Genomic DNA, 26,235 nt, shown 5'->3' with positions numbered 1-26,235 from the left:
TGGGCTACTCCAATATTATTTTTGTTGGTGTGCGTGTTTTAGCTGGCAGCACTGGTGCAACCATGAGAGGGTACTTAAGGACACGCCAGTATTTGAATGAGGCTTTTTTCCCATTGTGAGTGGTGAGCTTTGCTTGTTTTGTGTGGTGTTTTTCTGAGGACTGTGTGTCGGGACATGTGTCGTGCTGAATTGGGATGTTTTTGATATTAGATTAACTTGCAAAATATAATTTTTTTTTGTTTTTATATTTTTCAATATATTTATTTTGTTTGCACAAAATAAAGAAATAATTTTTATGGATACAATAGCCACAATTATTATTTTTAAAAATTTCATTAGGCTTAACATTGATGAAAATTCAATGTGAAGCGACACACAACAAAGAAAAATTTCAACATGGGATAGGTTAATATATTTTTCATACAAGATCAGTTATCCGAAAAACAACCCCAGTCCCGAATTGTTTCGGGTAATCGATGCTCTACTGTATTTTGTAGCATTCAATATGGTGGTTCCCAGTTTACAAATCTACTTGGTATTAAAAGATAAAAGTACTTAGGAAGAAAATAAGAAATTATAATAATGTATTTTATTATAAATATAATAATTAAATGGAAATAAGAGTTCTTTGTGTTATTTAATTTGAATCATAGATGAAAAACTGCTGATAGACTAATAATTTAAAGTAAGAAGTAATATAGGTAAAATGGTCATTTACTGTCAGTAACTTACTTTATTTATCATTTCCACAAAATTAGTTGTACTACATTTAATAATAATACTCGTAACTATCAACTGTATTTATCATTAGCAAACTAAGCAAAATGCACAGTAACTAATAACTGGAAGTTCCCTGAACTTGTCAAGTAGTGTCACCAAATTTGTTCAAATAAATCACATAGTCTGATTTTTGTCATGATTTTTTGGAAAAAAGTGCATGGATTATTCAAGTAAATATGATATTTTTAAGAATCATACATTTACTGTACTCAAGTTTATTATATGTACTTTATTATATGTACTTGTAACTATTCATAATAATAAAATTTAAAAAATTTTCTGTATTGTGTAATTACTAGGGTGAGAAAAAGGATTTTCTTTTTTTCCTCACGTATAAATATAATGCAGCCATATTAGAATGCATTCAAGATGGAGAGTCTTTAGAAATTATTACTAAAGCACATGGAAATGTTGCTGTAAGTGATTTTTTTCTTCTGTTTAAAAAAAATGAAAAAATAATAATTTGTCTAATGATTAATTTATAATAACTCATAGGATACAATTGCAAGACCTTCAGAAACAGGTAGTATTGGAATTATTGATCCAGAAAGTCGTGTTATTGGATTAAGACTTTACGATGGCTTGTTCAAAATTATCCCATTAGAAAGAGAAAATAGAGAACTGAAAGCTTTTAATATTAGGTAAGTTCAGCAATTTATGACTACTTTTCATATTTGTCATGTTGTGAAAAGATTCATTTTATTACATTTCAATGAGCAAATTTGAAAATTAATAACAAAGTATGAACACGTTTCACTTTAAAATACAAAAGAGCAATATTAAACAATATGATAAAGATCAATACATTAATAATTTAACGTACAATTAAATTAATATTATTTTAACACATTAGCTTATTTTGAAAGTTTCAAAAGTTTGGAATTTGTATAACAGTGCATGCTTTGCAATACATTTGAATTGATACAATGTTCTACAGTCTGTAAAGAAATTATAAACTCAAGTGAAAATTTTCTGTGTTTTAATTTCTTTTCATCCACAGTTAATTGTTGCTATATGAGATGATTTTAATTAGTCTTAAGAATATATAATGAAATAAACAAGTCTTTGTATTGTATCATTTTAATAAACAATCAAAAATTTGAATTGTTATAATTTTTTGTTGTAAACAATTTATAAACTCAGGGGTGATTTAGTATGTTTATAATACTTTGTGGACCCTCCCTTGTTTTCAATTACCTCCACAGCTCGTTTAGGCATTGAATCAAGCAGGTTTTGAATGTCCCTTAGTTTAATTTTGTCCCAGGCATTATACAATGCAACTGTAAGCTCATCAGATGTGTTGTATTGTTTTCCATGGCGATAAACTAATGCCGCAAGTTGACTCCAAAGGTTTTCAATGGGATTAAGGTCTAGACTATGTGCTGGCCAAACCATCACTTCAATTTTTTCACGTGAAAACCACTTTGTAGTACTGGCTGACTTGTGAACAGATGCATTGTCCTGTTGATAGATCCAGTCTTGATTACCAATGAGAGGACCAAATGGGATTAGATGTTCATATAACATAGCTTGGTCTCAGAATTCATTCACCCATTAATAAATGCCAAATCTGTTTTCCCTTCATATCCGATTGTTGCCCAGATCATTACTGAACCTCCACCTTGTTGTCTACTGGATTTGACCCTGGGATTCTTTCTTGTATCATGCCAATAATATGCTTGGCCATCCGGGCCATCCAGGTTAAACTTTTTCTCATCTGAGAAAACTTTTTTTCTCCATTCAGTTGTCCAGGTAACATGATCTTTTGTCCATTGCAGCCTTGTTGACTGATGTAACTCTGTTAGCTTTGGTTTGGACTTCACTTTCATAAAGTTTATTGTTTTATTCTTTCTCAAGCTTTTCCACACAGTTTGGTGGGACACTGGAGTTGGTAAAATTGCACCTATTTCACGAGTAGACAATGATTCATTTGTTGCAAGACTAGCAATGCAGTGATGATCACGAGGCTGCAGACTTGGTTTTCGTCCTGTACGTTTAATTTTGCTATAATTATCACCCTTTTTTAGTACATTTTGTACTGCAGTTTGAGATATTCCAAGTTTTGGAGCAAGTTTATGAGTTGGCCATCTTTTTCCCTTAAAGAAATAGATTTTTTGTATTTCACTTTCAGTTAAGGTTACTCCCCTTGGCATTTTTGTCACTTTTTTAGTTTGATTTCTTAGACTCTCCCAAAATGTTACACATACTAATTTACATAAATACATGCATAGTGGATTGTTCCATTTGTGGGAACGCCGGGAGGTAGGACGGAGTCGTACCCCCTTTTTGTCGGCGTTCAGGTCGGTAAGACCCACCCCACTGTCAAGGATGGCAAACTTTTTATGATATCCTGACTCGTCGGGATTGGGTAATTAATTGTCAAGTCGAGTGGAGGAAGTGTGTGGGTTGTCGATAAGGTTAACGCGATATTCAAATAAACGGACCCAGGATGAAAACACATGACAATTTATTTAGACGGACAAACAACATACAGACGTCTAACGCGTCCCGGCCCTAATCGCGGGAGAGAGAGTTTACACATGTTGGGGGACCATACCTCGTCTTCTGATATCTCGGTTGGAATCGAAGGTGAAATCGTCTCGGATCTCCGGTCGTGGAGGTAAGCAGGAGGATCGGTCGGGGCGGCGTGTCGTTGGCGGGCTTCGGTAGCTTCGGGGGTTCGGCCCTCGATTCTCGGGACTGATCCTACGGGTCGGGCGTCTTATGCGGACCTTCAGCGACTCCGTTCTCAGATATCTTCCCCCTTTATATACTCCAGGTCTCGTCCGCTGCGATTACCAATCGCGACGGAGGGTGATGAGTTGATCTCCGTGACTCAGAAGTCGGATCCGGAGAGGAGGGAAGCGTGTTTGACGGCGGAAGGCTGCACATCCTTTGAATCTTGATCGCTATCTCCCGAGGGGATTCGAACAATAAAATTTTTAAATCTGTTGGGCCGGTTTAACCCGGTTTTTACACATTCAACGGTAATAATCAGTTTTCACCTTTGAGTTTATAAATTGTTTACAACAAAAAAATTATAACAATTCAAATTTTTGATTGTTTATTAAAATGATACAATACAAAGACTTGTTTATTTCATTATATATTCTTAAGACTAATTAAAATTATCTCATATAGCAACAATTGACTGTGGATGAAAAGAAATTAAAACACAGAAAATTTTCACTTGAGTTTATAATTTCTTTATGGACTGTAGAACATCTGGTATTTGACTGTACAAGCATTTATCATTTCTGTGTATGAAAATGGGATTTGGAAGGTAATTAACTAGTGCACAAAAGGTTCAAATTAACACACTTTGGAAAGAAGGAAGTTTTACTCATTGTCATTTACAATATCTTCAAAAATGCACTCCTACCCTAAAATTAGTTTTGCCTTTTTATAATAATTAATAATGTAAAAAATTTTTTTAATAAGATCTCATAACAGATGGTGCTATACATAACTTACTTTGTAAATAATGAATGGCAGGAAAGTCATGCGAGAGCCCTTGCCAGCTTCTTTAACTCCTTATTCACCGAATTTTCCCCGTAAAAATTTAAATTAATGATTAAGAATAATTAAAAATAATTAAAAAATAATAAAAACGAAAAAAAAACGAAAGAAATGTGTTAATTTTGAAGAAAAAGCTTCAAAGTACAATTTCCTTTTTCTCGCCTATCGCGAAATCTGACACTGATGAGTCATTGTTTACACAGCTGGATGACCTTGAGAACAGCTGGTGTCGTGTTTCGCGGGACATTCTCATGAAACTCTCGGGAGGAGAAGGGTAAAAAGTAGGGTGAATACTAGATGGCTGGATATTTCAAAACTTTTTTTTTTAATTACGATTTTATTGAAATTTCCGACCCCCCCGACTTAATTAAACGTAATTATAAAAAAATCTATTAATTAAAAAAATTAAAAAACTATTGGATGTTGTTTTTTACATCAGAAAATAGCTTTAAATAACTTTACCGAAGTAAAATCGGTGCGCTAGAAGTTTAGAAGGATAAATAAAGTTCTATAAAAAAATCCCATAAAAAAACAATTAAGCGTTAATTGCCCGTCATTAAGGGTTAATTAAAATCGCAATAAAATTTTTTCGCGCGGGAAAAAATTTTTCAAAAAATTTGGGGTCTGAAAATACATCCGAAAGTCCAAAAAAACATTTTTTTTTCGCCGATTTTTTTTCTCCGAGGGTCTAAAACACCATTTTCTGTGTAACGCTATGTAAACCGATCGAACTCAGTTCGATTGCGGGTACGAAGGGGTTAAACGTAATTATAAAAAAATCTATTAATTAAAAAAATTAAAAAACTATTGGATGTTGTTTTTGACATCAGAAAATAGCTTTAAATAACTTTACCGAAGTAAAATCGACGCACTAGAAGTTTAGAAGGATGAATGAAGTTCCAGAAAAAAATCCCATAAAAAAACAATTAAGCGTTAATTACGGTCATTAAAGGTTAATTAAAATCGCAATAAAATTTTTTCGCGCGGGTAAAAATTTTTCAAAAAATTTGGAGACTTAGAAAACATTCCAAAGATCAAAAAATTTTTTTCCGGGTCCCAAAGTACCGTTTTTTTGTAAAGCTATAAAATTTTGCTCGAGTTATCTCGGGTTTGGACGTCTATGCACGTCAATGGTCGTTAAGGGGTTAAAGATTACAGTTATGTGGGTTATCTGTTGATTTTAATTCATAATTATGAATTAAAATCAACAGATAACCCACATAACTGTAATCCACATCTACTTCAAATTGATTTTTAAATACAACACGTCATCCACATAAAATTATGGTAATTTAGATCAGTGTTCTGCAATCAGTGTGCCATCGCAAAGTGAAAGGTGCGATGTGAACTTTTACTTATTCTATTAATTGTCAAGTTTTATTTATATATTTTTATCAGAGTTGCTGTGTTTCCTATGCTTGTATTTCATTCTCTGCCACAGCACTGATGAAATAAGATGATGTTTGTTTATTCTTTTCTATTTAATAATAATAATAGGTTGGTGGCATTACGTAATTCTATTAATAGTATCATATCATATATATTTTTGAGGGTAATAACATTTTGGTGTGCCATGTTGAATCACGAGTGTGCCACAAGTAGAAAAAGGTTGTGGAACACTGATTTAGATTATGGTTTCTGTTAAAATATGAAATATCTTAATACAAATCATAGCCCAAATCTAATTTATGCATATATGTAGGCATATACATATGCATAGATTGTCATTTTTGTATTAATTTATATTAAAAATTTGAGGAATGATAGATTTTTTTAATCTTAAAAGTTTATTGATTTATAAAATAATTTTATAGAATGGAAGAATTGAATGTTCAAGACATAGAGTTCCTTCATGGTTGTCAAGCCCCGACAATTGCTCTCATTCATCAAGATGTTCAGGGACGTCATGTGAAAACATATGAGATATCTTTAAGAGATAAAGAATTTGTTAAAGGTCCTTGGAAACAGGATAATGTTGAAAGTGAAGCATCCATAATTATTGCTGGTAGATATGAATATTTCATTATTTATTATTTATTCTGATTGATGCTATATTTAGATTTACATGTAGTAATTAAGAAAAACTTCATTTGTAGTTCCAGAACCTTTTGGTGGGGCACTGATTATTGGTCAAGAATCAATTACATATCATAATGGTGATAAATATATTGCTATTGCTCCTCATATCATTAAGGCAAGATAAAATTTGAATTATCAATAGAAATCTAATTGTATTTTTTACTAATTTGTTTATAAAAATTCAGTTTTCTTAATTTATAAATCTGTTTGTATTTAATTAATAGCAAAGCACAGTTGTGTGTTATGGTAAAATAGATTCTAACGGATCCCGTTACTTACTTGGTAATATGTCTGGAAGATTATTTATGGTTCTAATTGAAAAAGAAGAGAAAATGGATGGAACTGTTTCTGTTAGAGATTTGAAACTTGAATATTTGGGTGAGGTATGATCATATATTTGCTTATCACATTTTTTGGAATCTAGACACTACTATCGGTTATAATAAAATTTAATCTTCTGTATATTTTATTTTGTATCATAAATTTATTATAATAATAATTTTAAAGATTTGTCATTAAATTAAAAACATGAAATATTAGATCATTGTTTCCATTATCTAGATAAGTTTCAAATAATAATGTTTAACAAATTTTATTATTTAAAAAAAATCTAAGCTTCTTATTGAATAATAGTTTTTCCTCCATAGATTACCATTCCCGAATGCCTCACATACTTAGATAATGGTGTTGTTTACGTGGGGTCCAGATTAGGAGATTCACAGTTAATCAAATTAAATGTTGAACGAGGAGATCATGGTACTTACGTAGAAGTTATGGAAACTTTTACCAATTTAGGACCAATTGTAGATATGTGTGTTGTTGATTTAGAGAGACAAGGTCAAGGACAGGTGAGATTAACTTAAATTGATGTCTTTAAATTTATGTTGAAATTAGTAGTAAATACGTATTAATTATAAAGTTGGTGACATGTTCTGGAGCCTACAAAGAAGGTTCATTAAGAATAATTCGAAATGGAATTGGCATACACGAGCATGCAAGTATCGATCTACCCGGAATAAAAGGAATTTGGCCATTAAAGATTGATAATTCAGAACAATATGATAATACTTTGATTCTTGCCTTTGTTGGTCAGACTAGGTAAGCAAAAACTAATTAGTTGACTTTGATTAGAAAAAATATTATTATAACATTTAGTTGCATCTGTTAGGGTTGTATCTTTCAATGGAGAAGAAGTAGAGGAAACACAAATTCCCGGTTTCGACACTTCAAAACAAACATTTTACTGTGCCAATGTAAAATATGATCAAATTGTTCAGGTAATTTGTAAAAGTTTTTATATATTAAAAACAAAGAAATTAAAATTTCATTAGTTTAAGACTTGAAATTTTTATTTAAACTAGCATACTTAAAATTTTGGTAAAATCAATTTGCACAAATAGTATTTTAGAAGAAAGTATGTTTTTATATAAATGTATTATACATTTAATATTTGTATGAATATTGGAATCTTAATAGTGAGAAAGTTGCCTTTATTAAATACCCAGAATGAAATAAATGTATCTGTTAGATATGTTTCTTCAGTATAGCTTCATCCATCTACCAGTTGCCATAATTTTGGAATATGTTTGGTGCCATCATCAGACTTAGTTCAGTTGATGACCACCACTGTGTACTCTATTGCACATATAATTTCTCTTGATTTAAAGCACTGCTCATGAATTGGTTCCTTCACTTTACAGAAAAGATTGAAGTCATTATGGGAGAGTATGGAGAATGCTTCATAAGTTTCCAATGGCATCAAGTCAACATGTCTTTTACCAAAGCTGTCCAAATGACGAAAACCCAAAACGCTGCAATTTTCCTCATCTGTGATTTGGTCTGTAATGTATGCAGACTGTTCCAGTCCAACTTCAGCAACAAGTTCTCAAATTGACCACAATCTCTCTTTCCAGCAGTGATTCCACCATTTGCTCTTCAACTGCAGGTTTGCATTGCACACTTTTACTTGTTCTCGTCTGAACTGTTGTACCTATGTGATAGAGCACCATTTTTTTTTGCTGTTTGATCCTGCGCCACTTCACTCTTTAGCCGAGAATGTTGTAATTTTTGAAAACACTGTTTTCAAAGATTACAACATTCTCGGCTAAAGAGTAGTTCAAACACTAGTATTTCAAACAACTACTGCGACATCTTTTGGGTGATTTGGTCAATGTTGTTCGTAGATGTCAGGCATGTTTCATTTTATCATACTGCTGTCCACAGATTTCACTCAATATTGTATTTTTTACAAAATTATGGAAAAATTCTCACCATTAAAATTCCAACTCAGGTATATTGTTTTAAACCATTTCATTTCTGTTACAGTAAGTTTTACTCCCAAAAAACTTTTGAATAAAATCTAAGAAATTTTAAATGACTTTAGATCAGTATTCTTGAAACAAATTCTTGTGTAAGTGATCTTGAGAGAATTAATATCCAAAAAACTCAAATTAGGTATGAGAAAAACAATATAAATTGAGGCATTAACTTTTTCCATAAAGAAAATCATGTACTTTGTGCTTTATGAAAAATACTTTGCAGCAGAATTGTAAAAATATTATAAAAATTAATTTTTTATTTTTATTTTAACGAAAGGTTACTGCTGCTTCGGTACGTCTAGTAAATAAGAAAAACAGACAGTTGTTGTTTGAATGGTGTCCACCTCCGGAACAGAACATAAGCGTCGTTGCTTGCAATATGTGTCAAATAGTATGCGCAGTCAGAAATCAATTATTTTATTTGGAAATTAATTCCGGTGAAATTAAACAAATAAGGTAATTGTTTATTCTCTTTATTATATTCAACAAATTTTACATTTAATTTGATAAAAATATTTTGATAATTGATAAAAATAATTTTAGTTCTACAGTAATGGAACATGAAGTAGCTTGTCTCGATATTAACCCATTAGATGAAAATTCAGAAAAAACAACTTTGTGCGCTGTGGGATTATGGACAGATATATCTGTCCGAATTCTAAGTTTTCCTTCATTACAACAGATGCATAAAGAAATGCTCGGCGGTGGTAAGTGTTTAATTAAATTAAATATTTTGATAATTTGAGCTATAAAAAATAGAATATCTTTTGTTTCAGATATTATTCCTAGATCTGTATTAGCGACAACATTTGAAGGAATTCATTATTTATTATGTGCATTAGGAGATGGTTCTTTATTCTATTTTATTTTAAATGCAGAAACTGGATTCTTAACAGATAGGAAAAAGGTGATGTCTTTGAATTGTCATTCATTTATAATTCTTCTAAAAATTAGTTCATATGAGAAAAATGGTCAGATATGAATTTCTTGTCATATGCTAATTTAATTGTTATTACTTCCTACCTTTTTCCTAATGTTTTCATAGGTGTACTGAGAGAAGATGCTCACAGTTGCTGTAAAATATAAACTGTTTAAAACAAAATACATGCAAAACACACACCGCTTTCCAATCAATATACATGTGTATGTGTTTCATTACGGTGAAATGGTTGTGTATTTCTATAAAGTTTTAAAAATAAATGTGGGGAAAAATATAATTAACGATTAGATAATTTGTTTTTGTAGACTAATAGTTTTTCAAGAAATTACAAGTTTAAAAACTTTGTTCTGTAAATAAAAAGTATCATAGAATTATATAAATATACATATTTGATACATCATATAATTTTCTACGTGACAAATTTTGATATAAAAAAAACATTGGATGTTTTTACCCAAATTAACCATTGTATTGATTTTTATCTAAATTAGTAAATGCAGATTTTTTTTTTAATATATAAAATGGGAAAATAATTATTCTACATTTGAGTAATTAAAAGGAAACAACTGCTTAAAATATTTTTCTTTGCTTGGATTGACATTTTTGCATGACAGTTTCTTATAATGTCTCTTTATCCTGTTTTAGCTTGGATTTACTCTTTTCATTTATTAGCATTAATTTGTTCTATTCCAGGTCTATATATATATGTGTGTAATCTTAATTCATGATCATGCTGAATAGCAGGGATTTTTTCATGCCTACTAGTATTTTTTGCAGACATTTTTTATCTAATTGACTTACTTAGCTGTGCTTCCATGATATTCTCATAATGCAAGCTGTCCATCTGTGTAAAAATTTTGGTAAAAAATAAAAATTTCTGTTTAAGCACAGGCTTTTAACTTCTGCAGAAATTTGCTGTCGTGCACATGCAATCATGTATGATTTTATCATCATACTATCATATTCAAGAGATATTCATGATGTCATGGATGTTTGTCAGCTATGCATGGCCATCTGCAAGTCACTGTGACTGTGAATGCTTGTCCTCATAAGATAGTCTGGGGCATTATGACCTTGAACAATTTAAATGTTTTTGTGGCTTTATTTCATGTCAGAAAAATACAGAATTATTTCCTGGTTCTTCTGAGAAACATCTCGGCCTTTCCATTGTTTATTTCCAGCTGAACTCGTTTCATATTATTACAAAGTTTGAAGGGCTCCCATAGTGCGTTATTTAATAGTTTAAACTTTGAGATAGCATGGAAATATTTAATAGTTAAGAACATTATAAACATTTACCTTACTACTGTTTTCTAAATATTAATTGGATGAACAAAATAGAATTTGACCATCCATTGGATAGCCTGAGCATACAATCCGTTAGGGCTTTATCACATTAAATCAGCTCTCATTGAATGGAATGTAATTTTAAATTTAATTATAGAACTAGAAAATATCTTTTTTACTGTTTTCTATGAGTTATTGTTCTTTAGCCAAAATTGATTGTTTCAAAATGAATCAATAGCTGGAATGAAATCAAATGATATAGCCAGATTCTTATCAGGTTACAATGTGTCTAATTGACTATTAAGATATTAACTTGTAAGTAAATTATACTAGAGATGGATGGTTAAACTGCCATGTTAAATATAATCATTAGAAATTAATTTAGATTTAGCCAAAAAGAAAAGATTGATCTAGAATGAAACTCAAACCTGCAATTACTGTCTACTTTGCAGATGCATTACCAATTATGCATCTGCACAGTAGATAGGAGTTGGTTTAATGTGTAATTCAGTATAGTTAATTTGTTATCAGTGTGCTTTAAATTCCTGTAATTTAAAAAGCTTGTATTTATCTACTTTCCTATTATCCTACTTTTTCTTTTTACTATTTTAGAAAAGCTAAGTATTAATTTCAATATAACAACAATTATAGTAAATTTAAATGCAAAATCTTTATTAAAATATTTCAATTATACCAGTAAAACTTATTTATTAATGATAATAGTTATCAAATGGATAATCTCTAAAATATTTCTTTTTGCTTTTGTTGTTTATTTTGGTTTGTAAAACTGTGTTTAGTTACTTTTAAGAACTAAAAATAACAACATTGGAATGAAGAAAAATAAAATTAATTACCGAATGCACAAAATATAAAACTTCAAATATGTTGATAAAATTGTAAAGCTTCTAAGTGAATTATTGAAAAAGTGTGTTAGTACATAACATACATGAGAAATTCAGTATGTTAACATCAAAAACAATATACCTTATTACTTCAAATTTAAGCTGCACTTTTTATTTCAATTTTTAAGACGTAAAATTATGGTGCGGCTTAAATTCAAAGCAAATATTTTAACTTCTCACTTTTGCGATCTCTCTTCCCCAACAATCGGGTCTTTGCTTTATATTCTACACACGTGCATGGTATTATGATCATTGACAGCAGTTTATTCGGTTGTTCCCTTTTACACTTTTCTGATTTAATCTAGTTGCTGTTTGATAGTAGCCGTATACATTTTTTTAAATTACCTATACTCACTAATAATGGAAAAGCAGTTTACATATGCTAAATTCAAAAGAAAAGTTATATTATATGCCGAAGAAATTGGAAATTGCACAGTTGGTAGATTTATGGTTGACAAAAAATAATGTGCATCGTTGGAGAACCGTAAAGGAAAAGTTATTTCAGTGTAAAAAAGACAGAAAATCATTCTCAGGGTTTAAAAAAGGAAGATACCCTGCAATTGATGTAAATCATATATATAAAATCACTTTTATTTTCTCCAATTTTGAACTCCTACTGTGGCTTATATTCAAAGTAATACATTAGTAATATACATACAGGATCTTCCAGAAAGAATGTTGTTCTAAATTATCGTAATCATTAATTATTGCTTGAGAATTGTGTGTTGCTAGAGTAACAGGTTTAATCTACCATCTGCATTCAAACATCTTTTGTCATTTTTGTTTATAGCAGTAGACAGACTCTGCAGTGGAAATTGTGTTTTGTGTTCTGCAGTCCACATATTCAGAATTGGTCATCGTTGTGAAACATTTTCGCAGACAATTTCAGAGTTATCCACCACGTAACACAAACATTCTTGTCACACAATGATGATTGATTCCAAGCATGTGGACTGCAAAGCACTTCCTTGATTCAGAGTCACGGCCATGTTTTGTTTATAGCACTTCCTACAGACAGGACAGTAGATGAAAAGACATTTGAATGCTGATGGGAGACGAAACTCAAACAGTTACTTCATTGATTTGTGTGCATTGCGTACTTCTTGTACTTCTTAGGTAATAATTAACATAATTACAAGAATTAAAAATGGCAGCATTTCTTTTTGGAAAGAGCCCCTATATACATATATATATATGTATGTATATTTTTTTAATAATAAATAATCTGTTTATTTTAAAATTTATAAGCTGAAAAATGTTTTAATTATTGTTTACTAGGTTCTAATAAAAACACATTTGTATAATTCAATAGGTTACATTAGGAACACAACCTACTGTTTTGAAGACATTCAGATCTCTTCAAACAACAAATGTATTTGCATGTTCTGATAGACCAACTGTTATTTATTCTAGCAATCATAAATTAGTTTTTTCAAATGTTAACTTGAAAGAAGTGTATCATATGTGTCCTTTAAATTCTGAAGGATATCCTGACAGGTATAAGTATATATTTTTACATTAAGTTCAGTTTTAAGGTAAATGCAGTGTTTTTTACTATAAAATAAATTGCATTGTGTAAATTTAGCTATATTTGCCATTTGACGCAAATGGCAAATATAACTAATATGTGTACTGTCAACAATTTGTCACAATGAAGTCTTTTTGACATTCAAATAGGCATAGATAGAAATGACCAAGCTCCTGTCTGTCTCCTTTAAAAAATATCTATTATTGGAAGGAATTAGCAGACTGAATTTATTGAGATTTCAGCCTGCGAATTCCTAATGTCTTTATTCTGTTCAAGTTTAATTACTGAATTTTTTAATGATATTCTACAGAGATAGTGATTTGTTGATAACAGTAAGTCATTAGAAGCCATGTATGTAATGCAGCTTTATATCTAATCACCATGTTTCTACCAATATTAAGAAGTTTACAAAAAATAAATCAAAATCAAATTGAAATTTTAAGACTGTGGGGTGTGTGTTGATGCATGTATTGATTTTCTATTATTGGTCTGCAATTTGAAAAATTGTTAGACCTATAAATTCCCACTGTCGTCTGTCTGTTCTTTCTTAATCTGCAGAACAGAGTTAGTTGGATGAAAGCCGAGACCAGATATGGAAAGCTTAGGGGCATGAGGCTCCAATTAACTAGATACAAACTTCCAATGCAAACCGGAAGTCATGGTATTTCAATTCAGACTTTTCCCGAAAGGAGTTAGTTATATGATCGGCACGACTCTATTGCTAACAGGAAAAGTATGATGTACAGGGACAAGACACTACTAAGTTGAGGTATAGAGCATATATATTCAAATAAATAAATTTAAAATATGTTTAAAAATTGTAGCCTGGCATTGTGACAATATCACAATAAATATTTGCTCATTATATTCTATGATAAAAAAAAAAACATTGCATATACTTCTTGATCTAACATTATTGCTGTTTATACTCATTTTAAATTTTCTAATAAAATATAACTAAAATTTTACAGTTTAGCATTAGCAAATCATAGTACTTTATTAATCGGTACAATTGACGAAATTCAAAAGTTGCATATACGGACTGTGCCGCTCGGAGAGTCGTCCCGGTGAGTTTTATTTTCTCTCCTAACAGTTATTTCAAAGTAAATAACTATTTTTAAGATTTTTACAGTAAATAATTGAGTATAAATTTTATTTATAGCCGTATCGCTTACCAAGAAAACACGCAAACATTTGGCATTATTACTGCACGCATCGATACTCCCGATAGTAACGGAATAAGACCGAGTGCCAGTACACAAGCACAGAATGTTACACATAGGTAACTCATATTTATTTCAGTTCTGATAATTCAAATTTCATAGGAGAACAGTGTGACTTATTTGCCTTGCTTTATTATTTACTCTTGCATTGCAATTCAGTTCATTATTTACGACAATTAAATTTGAGTATTAAAATATATTTTATTGATTGGATACCAGTTAAATATTTATTTTATGTTAGTTTTTATTGTATTTTTAACATTTACAAGCTTTTTGCGACTTAATTTTTTTTCTTAGTTGTTATATTTTATTATTCGATACTAACAATATTTCAGTTTTCATTTAAATCTTTTAATTATTAGTGTAATGACTAGAGCTAGGACATTTAGGCACTAAAAATCGTACGAATAGTTATAAAAATTGTAACTTGCTTGATCTTTAGTACTGGGATGTCCTTGCTTTATTAATGACACCATTTGCTTGTAGTTCATGTACAGATTGATAATACTAGTTTAATTAAAATTTATTAAACTAATATTACTGATTTATTTACAAGAACTTCAATTAAAGATTTTTAATGATATGAAATGAAATGTATTTCCCATTGAACATCTAACGACAACATCATTATGCTAAAATGCATTTTATATTTTGGAAATCAATATAAATTGTTTTATTTTTAAGTAAAAAATGTGACTTAGAAAAACAATAAATGCTGGAGTAGGTGCATTTGTATACTGTCAGTGTTTATTAAATGCACTTAACAAAACTGGTAAATTTAAACTTGCTAATGCTTGAGCATTACAAAATTCTTATATACAGAGCTGAATATAATTTAAAATAGGATAAAAAATTTATATTTGTTATCAGATATTGGATTTTACATCTGGGTAGTTATAGAAATTAGTCTCGAACTCCCTTTCCTTCCCTAGTTAATCCCTTTGTGTTACTACATAAATAATAATAAGGATGCTCAGCAATTCATGTAGATATTTTGTTGAATAAATCACTAAGAAAAGAATAGTTTGCATTTTGCTTTTAAAGAAATTGAGCTGTTTTTAATTATTTTGGCAAATTAGCTTATAAATAAAATTCTATAAAACTTAAACTTTTGATTTTGTAACTAACTACTGTAATGTCAATTTATAAAACACAAATTATAATACAGCCAACTGTAATATTCTCTACTTGTATATAAAGAATAATTTTTATTTGTTAGTTCTTTAGGTTCAATCATTAAAACAGGAAATAATATGGGACTTTGTAGCAGTACAAGTGAACAATTTGGCCAAGAAGTAGAAATACACAATCTTCTAATACTTGATCAACATACATTTGAAGGTAAACTGTTGTAACTGGCAAAATTATTTGTTCTGTTAATATAAATAACTTATTCAGCATTTCGTCACACTATAGTATTACATGCTCATCATTTTATGACCAATGAATATGCTCTCAGTATTATATCAACAAAATTAGGAGAAGATCCAAATACTTATTACATTGTTGGTACAGCTGTTGTTAATCCCGACGAATCTGAACCAAAATTAGGAAGAATCGTCATTTTTCATTGGAATGACGGTTTGTAATGAGAACTTTTACGATAGTCTTGATAGTTTGAGTATTTACAATTTTATTATTATTAAAATAAAAATATTATCTACAGGTAAATTGCAACAAGTGGCAGAGAAAGAAATTAAAGGTGCTCCATATACTCTATTAGAGTTTAATGGAAAGTTATTGGCTAGTGTAAATAGCACAGTGAGGCTTTTTGAATGGACCGCCGAACGAGAATTACACAACGAATGCAGTTATTTCAACAATATTATTGCTCTCTTCTTGAAGACGAAAGGCGATTTCATACTTGTCGGAGACCTGATGAGATCGGTGACTCTGTTGGCGTATAAACCACTGGAAGGAAGTTTCGAAGAGGTGGCTGTTTTATCGACCTGCCTTTTCAGAAATTGAAAAAATTTAATTTCGTATTGCAATTTCGATTCATTTTTCAAATATATTTAGATTGCTCGTGATTACCAACCAAATTGGATGTCGGCTATAGAGATTCTTGACGACGATACCTTTTTAGGTGCAGAGAATTCATTTAATCTCTTTGTATGCCAGAAAGATAGGTGAGTAATGAATTCTATAAGAAAATTTTTGAAATATGCAATTATTCAAATAATCATTTTATTTAGTGCCGCAACAACTGATGAAGAAAGACAATATTTACAGGAAGTTGGACAGTTTCATTTAGGAGAATTTGTGAATGTATTCAGACATGGTAAATCATGAATCCTATTCAAAATAACACTTTAGATTAATTAAAAAGCCTCAAAATATAGGTGGAAGCTCTGCTCAGATTCTATTATTCAATTGTAAGGTGTGAAAGGGGGCAAATTGTGAAACTCTAATTTAGTGTTTTAGAATACTGTTGAGTAGTTGTTATTTTTCTGAAAACATTAGTTATTTACAATAATATAGTATATATTATATACAAGGTGTGCCAGAAATGTTTGACAGTTTTTATAATAAAGAAACACTTCAGGGGAAAGCATAAATATTTGTTTTGCACAGTTTCATTCTCTACTAAAGAAAGAATGTATGTGTATCACTTTTATTTCTTGAAAATAACATTTTGTACACATTCTTGCAGTCTCACATTACAAAATTGAATTCACTTTGCCTGGTCCTGTTCAATAAGCTTCTGAACATCTTGGATCTTGTAAGGGTGGTAGTGAAGAACTTTGGTAGATACCAGTGTTCCTACACAATTGCTACTGAGCTGATCGTCAAGGACTACACAAGATCAATGTCTTCTGGTTTAAGTGCCAAACAAGGATCTGGACATTTCCTGCCCTTCATAGTTCCTTCTTGATGCTATTTCTTCATTTGTGAGCACAGAGTATTGCTTCTGGGACATCACATCAACCAAACGTGTCGAAAGTCATGTTGTATGGCTACGATAGACTGTCTTTGATAAATGCTTCTACCTCTGCAGTGCAATGTTGCACAAACGGATACTCCATTTTAAGCAGAAATTCGAGGCACATCATCTTACTACAGTGATACCTAATGGGTATCCTGCAAATTAAAAGTTAAAGACCATTGGGTGTTTCTGGTGCACCCTGTATTATATTAATATAGAATATAGAGTTTTTATAAATATATTAATATACTGTTTAGTTTATAAATTTCATTTATCCATTAATTACCATTAGTGATTTTTTTAAGGAATCCTAATTTAAATGTGTTAAAAGCAATTTTATTTGTAAAATAGGATCGTTAGTGATGCAACATCCTGGTGAAAGCACTACTCCAACCCAAGGATCTGTTTTATTTGGTACTGTTTATGGTGCTATTGGTAAGTTTTATTTAATATTTTTTTTAATAGGATATCTAGATTTAAAGATTTTAATTCAATTTGTTTTCTTTTAGGACTTGTAACACAGTTGCCAGCTGAATTTTATAACTTCCTACTTGAAGTTCAAAACAAATTGACTAAAGTGATAAAATCTGTAGGGAAAATAAGCCATAGTTCATATCCTTTTTATAATTTCTATAATAAACTGAAATTTTTAAATGTAACAATTAAGCAAATTTGAAATTCCAGAGCAGACGTAAATTAGTAATTTTATAAATTACACTCGACAAAAAAGTTACACACTTAGAATTGCGGTTACTGCAAAAGTTGGCATACAGTTGTCTTGGATAGGTATATGAATATGTGAATATAGTTGTGATCCAATTGCATCCAGGTAATGCCACCAGAATACTTTAAAATTTATTACCCCTATATCACATAAAAAGGTTTAGACAGGCTGTGTCAGAATTTTTACTGTACCTATTGTTTGGAGAACATCGAATGCCAGACATGCCTATACGATGCAGTCAAAAACACTGATGGAGTTTGAAAAATCTGCATCATCAGATGGGGCATGGATTTTGCTGGATGGCTGTTTTGCTAAATTGCCATACTGTGAGAAAGTGTTTGAGAGCTGCCCCCAAATATCCACTGCATCTATGTCCCTACAGACAGACAGAGAGATGATCATCTAATTGTGAGACAAAAACAAACAGCTTCAATGACATCTTTGTCCACCATCCAGAGACAGGCGGAAGCCTCATTACAGAACCCTACCCTTGTCAGGGAATTAGCAGAGGCAAATTTGTGCTGCAACTTCTATATCTCATGCTGTTAATGCTAATTCTGTTGGCTTTGTTTGCAATGGTGCCATGAAAGAGAAGCATGGACTGTGCTGGCAGCGTATGATCTTTAAGGCAAAGCCTGATTCTGTTTGGGAACAATTAGTGTAAAGAACCAGTGGTGAATGCTTCAGTCCTTTACTGTTGAGCAGCACACTGCTATCACTGCTGGTATGATATTCTGGGAAACTATTTTATATGACAGTTGACTGCCCCTAGTAATGGTACAAGAGGTGTTGATGGCACAGCAGTACATTTGGGAAATCCCGAGCCATTACGTATTTCCTTTCATGACAACTGCAAACAGCCATTTTCCTGCAATATAATGTTTGACCGTGCATATCTAGGACGCCAATTCGGCCATCTAAGAGCGTGAAAGATCTGGAGTGGCAGTCGCAACATCTATAGGAACGTTTGTTGTAGGAGATGGCATTTGATGCCCGTGTGCCTCCATACTGAATCATATCACCATATATATCCAGATAATTGGATATCCTATAAGGTTTCCAACTTCTATATCTCATGGGTCTAACGGTTCATTTAAATTGTACTGTTGTTCTGTAGGAAACTGCCATTTTGCTATGATACTATCACTTACTACTATAATCGTTAATTTGTACAAATGAAGTTTCATTCTGTTCCATACCTCATCCTCGGTACATAATTTTATCACCAAGCACGTATAGTTTTAGATAATGCATTTTGATGCAATGCAACTATATTTTGCGATCCTATCAAATATTTTATCCATTCAGTCTAAAGCTGTTACATAATATTTATTTAAAATATGCAAATTGAAAGTATTTAAATTTAGATATAAAAGTTTTAACCAAAGACAACACTGTAACACAATTTTGCCATTGTAAAGAGGGTGAGAATATTTTGCATAAACTATAAAAATATATCATTAACACGTTGACTGCCATCTACGAGATGACTCGTAGTTACCGTTTCTGCCTAGGACGCCACCTACGAGTTATATCGTAGTTTGTTTCCTTGCCATATTTGTGCAGCTACGATGTAATTCGTAGTATATCAGTGTAAATATGAATAGATAGCTTCAGGGGCAAGAACAAAAAATCAAGTTTGGCTTACATGAACAGAACATTTATTAATAAATGAACAGAAAATATAATCATAAAAAGTTTATTCAAAATCGAAAGCAAAACGATATTTTTATTGTTTGTGATAATTTTTAAAACAATCTTCTACGCAAAGGGCTGGCTTCTCTGGACAGATTGGACAGAAATAACGCGTTTCTCGGCGTTTCTTAGGTTTGGTACAAATTCGACATGGCTTTGTCGGATGTTGTTTTTTCTGAGTAGGTGGGATACTCTGTAAATAGTGAAGCTCTTGCAATTTAATTTTTTTTGAAACTGGTTGAATCTCTTCTCCAATCAACGCTTTGACGAATGCTTCTCTAAACTTTATAAGTTTTATTTTAGAAGAAGTTGCTTTTTGAAAGAGTTTGTGCGCATTATGTATATATATCTCTATAATATGTAATGCAACCTTTTTGGGCCATCTAATAGTCTTTCTTAGAGCTGTGTAGTACGATAGCATTTGATCTGATCGGTCAATGCCAGACATTCCATGATTATAATCTCGAATTATATTCGGTTTCATCGAACATTTTCCATTGCGATTGAACACCTCTACCATTTCAACAACGTGCATGTTTGAAATGGTAAGGACTTCTCGTTTGTCTTTCCATTTACATACAGTAACAGGACCATTTCGCTGCCAAATAAACTCCCCCTTTTTCAGTTTTCGATTTACCACATCTCTGGGATTCCCCTTTCTGTTATTTCGCAGAGTTCCACACACACAAGTTTTTCGTGTAGTCAGTAATTTCGTAAGAGCAACAGAATTATAAAAATTATCCATGTATACGGTATATCCCTTATCAAGATAGTCTTCAAGTAAGTGTAAGACAACATCAGTAGTGTGGCCTAAATTACTGTCAATTCCTTCAGATTTTCCGCTGTAAATTGATATTTTCATAACAATACCATCGGATTCACATAGTTCATACAGTTTGACACCGTATTTGTGTTTTTTATTTTTTATGTACTGGCGAAAATGCAATCTTCCACGCCACAACATCATTGATTCATCGATACACATATTTTTATCAGGCACATAGTTTTGGTGCATAATATTATTGAAATGGTTTAGTATAGGTCTTACCTTATATAATCTGTCAGAAGATGGTATTGAGCTATCAACTAAATGAAAATAACGCAGTAACAATTGGAATTTATTTCGACTCATATGTGATCGCCAAAACATTATATTATACAATTCGTTTGTGCTCCAGTAATGTTCTATTGAAGGAAAAGAACAAGGACCCATTTGTAATACAAGTCCAATAAAAACTTTCATTTCTGCAGTGCTGACGTCTTTCCACTGTGATACCCTTTTAGATTTTTTTATTTCTTTATGTTTTGCAATTTCTTGTGCAGCATACAAATTCGTTTGTTCGACCAGTAATGCAAGAAATTCTTCCGAAAAAAATAGGTCTACCAGCATTTGCACTGTAAGGTTTGTCGTATCCAATTTCAAACCAACATTTTCTTGGAAAATAAATAGTTCAGGATTTTGTTGAGTTTCTGTCCACAAATTATCGTTTGGATTTGATGTGGTTGCTTGAGACGCATCGTCATTGCCTTCAGGTTCGAGAATAGTCTCATCTTCAGGTTCGGAGACGACGTCATAATCACTGTCCTCACTTGAATCCTCAGATGGTACATAATCGCTACTGTCGTTACCATCCTCACCAAAAATTTTGTCAGATTCTGAATCACTTAGATTAGTGTAGTAATCAAGTTGTTTTTTAGTCAGTGGTCTTTTCTTATCCATATTGGGATATTTATAATTTGATTATAAAAATAAATAAAAAATAACACTCTCAAAAAAGACGTAAATGTGATGTGCTCGCCTCTATATCCGATTTATTACTAATGAATTTAGACGCACATCTCTGATTGGCTGTAGCGAAGTGACAGGACAAATCGTGTCTGTGCACGAATTAACTCGTAGTTTGGCTTTAGCGAAGAGCTTTCTGTTACATAAGCCAACTACGAGATAATTCGTAATACCTTTATTTTAAGAAAAACACATTCTATATGCTTTTTGATTATTTCTATGTACTCTGATTAGAGTTTTTAATAATATAATATAATTAAATTAAGTTGGCGTTTTACAACAGAATCCTGAAAAGTCACGTGGCAGTCAACGTGTTAAGAATTTAAGTAAATTTACGTTATTTTTGCTTTGTAAAAATTTCGAAGTGACATAAATTTATATTATATTACATGTCTTGCAATTTCCTTAAACTGGTGACATTGAGCAAATAAGACTACAGTACAAAGGAGAAATTTTAATTTCTATAAATTTTTTCATTAAGAGCGCACAATAATTTAAATGTTAACTGCTAATCGTCTTAACATGCAGTCATTAAAAATAATAAGACCATACGTTGAGACTGATAGCACGAAGAGATTGTCATCTTCTGTTAGATGGTCTTTTCTTTACAATAATCAAATGCATAGAAAGTTTGTTTATTGTGACTAGAAATGGATAATGTTAAGATCTAGTTTCAATAAGTTATATGAAGGTTGTATATTTAAATTATTTTCCTTGACTTACGTTACTTGGAGAGCTTTCTCCACGGAAAGGAAAACCGAACCTTCTACGGGTTTCATAGACGGAGATTTAATAGAAAGTTTTCTCGATCTCAGCAGGGATAAAATGCAAGAAGTTGTCCAAGGCATTCAGGTAGGATAATTTAACTTGCGTTTATTTCTTACATCTTTAAAAAAATTTGTTACGCATCGGGCGGTTTCGTAAATTTTAGATCGACGACGGAAGCGGGATGAAGAGAGAGGCCACGATCGACGATCTGGTGAAGATTATCGAAGAATTGACTCGCATTCATTAATTGTGATATTTTTTGACCCTACTTCTTTATTCATTAAGTTTATTTTATTTAGTAAGTGCATGCCGTACCGTGTATCGCATCTTCCAGATTCCTTTTGTAAATAAAGATGGAACGCGAGTAAAATTTCATTCTCTGGCACGCCTTCGGATACGTCGTGTTTTCCACAGAAAGTTAACATTTTGCCGAATCTGCACTCGTGCCACTCTCACGGTCTAAATGGCTTTTTTGTTTTTTAATTGAAGAAAGAGAAAATTCGGCTTTCTTATTATTATAGTTAGATTTGTGATTGGCAAAACAGAGATGTCAAATTTTCGTCAATGATTATCTGTCTTTACGAGAACATTTTGTAAATAGTTGCCATGTATTTTTTAACATTTAGCTAAAAAATAAATCTAAATTGAAAAGAGAGAGAACAAATGCATTGATAGCATCTGAGCGAAACTTTTTATACTCTGAAAGGAATAAAGACGATCGTTGTTCCACGTGTGTTGTATTTCTCTTTGTTTATTGAATGTCATTGACTCTCTGTATATAGAGTTTGATATTAATAAATTCCTTAACAAAGAGGTTAATTTGTTCTTGAATTTCTGTACTTGGAAATTGAAAATTAATCCATTTCATTTCTAGTTTTCAACAATAATATCTTTTCAAAATTACGTATTCATTCCAAAACTTACTTACAATAGCAGAATCGTATTAATTTCAAAATTTAGGCATCTATGATGGCTGACTAATTTAATAACTTATCTTTTGCTCTTTACATTACAAATAAGAACAAGCGTATATGTTTTAGTGACAAAGAATTAGAAAGAATCATTAAAATGCATTTTTTTTTTATTGTCACTGAAGTTTGAGTATTTTAAAGATTTCTGGACAGTCACGAGAATCTCAAATTACAAGATGGCCAGCAATAATTCAATTTCAGTAATATCTATAAAGTTAAATTGAATTTTAGGCAAGGAAAGAAAAATTTAATATTAAGTTTGTTGGATGACGACAATTCTCGGAGAAAACTGGAATTTTAAAATAAAATTTTTCCGACTTGGGTCATATTGAAAACAGTCAAAAAGACCAACAGAGACAAAATATAGTGTGCTAAATGTGCAGACGAGTGGCCAAAATGGTCAAGGTGTTGGCTTACCACTCCAGGAGACCACAGATTGGATCCGGATGGGCAAACAACCCACGAATGTTTTGCAAACTGTGTACGCATCGAGCCCGTTGCCACTTGGCTGCTGCAATGCAAACTCGGAAAAAAGGCCCTCTCGGTGTCTACTGGTCAGAGCTTTTTAAAAGTAGGCTAAATATAATCAGGGAAATAGTCATAGAAATTCTGAAATTATTTTCGCAATTAAGCACAAACATACATAACCTCAAGACTGTTTTATGAAGGCCACTCTGAAAATTTCCAGATACATGAAAACCACTGAAGGTAGAAAAAACTGTCTGGGATACTTTACTGCCAAACATTTTCTGAGCACTAGTTCAACAGTGTACCTGCATCTTTGAAATTTCCCTTGTGCCACCAAATCTGAATGTTGAAGATGGACCTGATGCAAGAGCATTTCTGAGCAATGATGTTTTATGACTTTAAATCTCGTTTGTCAGAAACCCAGTGCTTCCACTGTTTGCAAGCAGCATTTCCTAGTTCTTGTCCATCCAGAATGCAAGTAGTCAGGTGGTTTGGAGAATTTAGATGTGGCAGAGACAGCCTTAAAGATGGAGAGAAGTGGTTTAACTGCAACTGCAGTGACTTGGGAAAATGTGGTTTGTGTCGTAAAACTGCTTAGCGAAGACCTCTGTATAACCCATAAGCATATCGAGCACACTTTGGTATTTGATTGGCGAGAATGACTGGCATCTTGCACAATCATCTTTGTCAGGAAGATTGTGTCTGTGTCTACCTCGTTCTCTGACTGAACAGCAAAAAGAAAGTGTGGAATGGTGCCAGTATAAACTGGGAATTTTCAACAGAGAAGCTGCGTAAAATGTGTGTGGGATATTGTAACTAGTGACAAGACCTGGCTCTACCAGTACGACCATGAAAGCGAGACAGTCCACGACGGTTTGGGTCTTCTCCGACAAAGCACCACCCGTCAAAGTCAAATGTCCAAGAAGTGTCTGTCGGAAAATGGTGGCAACATTATTTGGAAGACGGGGTTGTGTTGCCACCGTAACCCTCGAGGATAGGAAGACAGTTAATGCTGAGTGGTTTGCCATCATTTGTCTTAGTCTTTCAAGAAATCCACAAACGGTGCCCAAAAACAGGCCTTCGTGGACTCTTGCTGCATCGTGACAATGCAACGGTGCATACGACGAGAACAGTGAACTACTTGAGCGACTCTGAAGTGCAGTTGGTCACCCATCCACTTTCTAGTCCAGATTTAGCACCCTACAAATTCCAAAGCCAAGGAGGTCCTCAAGGAATATCATTTTGGGAGTCCAGAAGGAGCAGTTGCCATGTACAAACATCTTGGAAGAAGACTCATGTCGGTGCTTCCAGAGCTATTCTCCCGCATGCAATGGTGCATCGAGGATAGGCAAAAAGTAACAATAAACGGGGTTGTATCTGAAAACTTTGAATTTAATGTTACAAGGTCCACTCAATGTTCTGGAAATTTTGGTAAAATTATCATTCCTAACTATAATCTTGTACAAATATAATTAGTCAAGAATAAAAATAAAATGAAATAAAAAGTTCCAAAAACCAATTCAAAAATACATATTAATTGACATTCTTTATTATACTCAAATATTACTAGTGTATTCCTAATTAAAAGTATAAAAGAAATATGGTATTGAGTCATAAGTACCAAATTTAATATTAATTTATTATTTTTAGTTAATTTGTCCAAACTAAAATAGTTCTGTAAAATATTACCCGATTTGAAACATGAAGTTGTATATAGAATAACTTGGACAAAGTTGTTCATAGATGTCAGGCACATTTCATTTTGTCATACTGCTGTCCACAGATTTCGCTCAATATTGTAGTTTTTACAAAATTATGGAAAAATTTTTACCATTAAAATTCCAACTCGCATGTATTGTTTTAAACTGGGGGTCGGCAACCTTTCGGCAGTGTTGTGCCAAACCTAATTTATATTGGTGCCGACATGATTCTACCAATTTTGTTACATATACAGTATTATCAAAATTGGTCCGGTTATAATGGACTTCAAAAATTTGATTTTGAAGTTTAGTTGTTAATTATGTTCTTACATGCGAAGCACATGCACAACACGTAAATGGCAATACAGAGCGTAAATGCATGCATTGTAATATAAATACACAAGCAAGAGATTCATTTTTAATATACTACGGTCTACACTGTATTATGGCTTCATTTAAATGTGTAATTAATAATTAAAATATAATTTTTACTACATTTCTATTCGGTGCCACTGAAAATCGTCCTGTGTGGCATGCGTGCCATAGGTTGCTGACCCGTTTTAAACTATTTCATTTCTGTTACAGTAAGTTTTACTTCCAAAAAACTTTTGAATAAAATCT

The 26,235-nt window shown here is 31.9% G+C and overlaps 1 protein-coding gene across 1 annotated transcript in view; it reads left to right on the top strand.

The window, feature by feature from the left end:
* The window catches only part of pic (DNA damage-binding protein pic), a 47,451-nt gene extending 24,157 nt beyond the window's left edge, over positions 1–23,294 (top strand). Inside the window, exons 3-25 of the mRNA XM_067272664.1 lie at positions 1,080–1,196; positions 1,276–1,421; positions 6,114–6,304; positions 6,396–6,493; positions 6,603–6,761; positions 7,026–7,226; positions 7,298–7,476; positions 7,547–7,655; positions 8,974–9,152; positions 9,240–9,403; positions 9,473–9,603; positions 13,138–13,322; positions 14,325–14,420; positions 14,516–14,635; positions 15,796–15,917; positions 15,993–16,157; positions 16,243–16,508; positions 16,596–16,705; positions 16,772–16,857; positions 17,854–17,937; positions 18,012–18,114; positions 22,436–22,559; positions 22,639–23,294. Of these exons, the coding sequence (XP_067128765.1) occupies positions 1,080–1,196; positions 1,276–1,421; positions 6,114–6,304; positions 6,396–6,493; positions 6,603–6,761; positions 7,026–7,226; positions 7,298–7,476; positions 7,547–7,655; positions 8,974–9,152; positions 9,240–9,403; positions 9,473–9,603; positions 13,138–13,322; positions 14,325–14,420; positions 14,516–14,635; positions 15,796–15,917; positions 15,993–16,157; positions 16,243–16,508; positions 16,596–16,705; positions 16,772–16,857; positions 17,854–17,937; positions 18,012–18,114; positions 22,436–22,559; positions 22,639–22,722 (3,219 nt within the window). The 3' untranslated portion in view covers positions 22,723–23,294. The remainder of the gene's footprint in view (positions 1–1,079; positions 1,197–1,275; positions 1,422–6,113; positions 6,305–6,395; positions 6,494–6,602; positions 6,762–7,025; positions 7,227–7,297; positions 7,477–7,546; positions 7,656–8,973; positions 9,153–9,239; positions 9,404–9,472; positions 9,604–13,137; positions 13,323–14,324; positions 14,421–14,515; positions 14,636–15,795; positions 15,918–15,992; positions 16,158–16,242; positions 16,509–16,595; positions 16,706–16,771; positions 16,858–17,853; positions 17,938–18,011; positions 18,115–22,435; positions 22,560–22,638) is intronic.
* The last annotated feature ends 2,941 nt before the right edge of the window (positions 23,295–26,235 follow it).

The sequence above is a fragment of the Centruroides vittatus genome, unplaced genomic scaffold, assembly GCF_030686945.1.
Source record: "Centruroides vittatus isolate TY-2023 unplaced genomic scaffold, ASM3068694v2 contig_452, whole genome shotgun sequence".
Taxonomy (NCBI): Eukaryota; Metazoa; Arthropoda; class Arachnida; order Scorpiones; family Buthidae; genus Centruroides; species Centruroides vittatus.
This window is presented reverse-complemented; position numbering and strand designations above follow the sequence as displayed.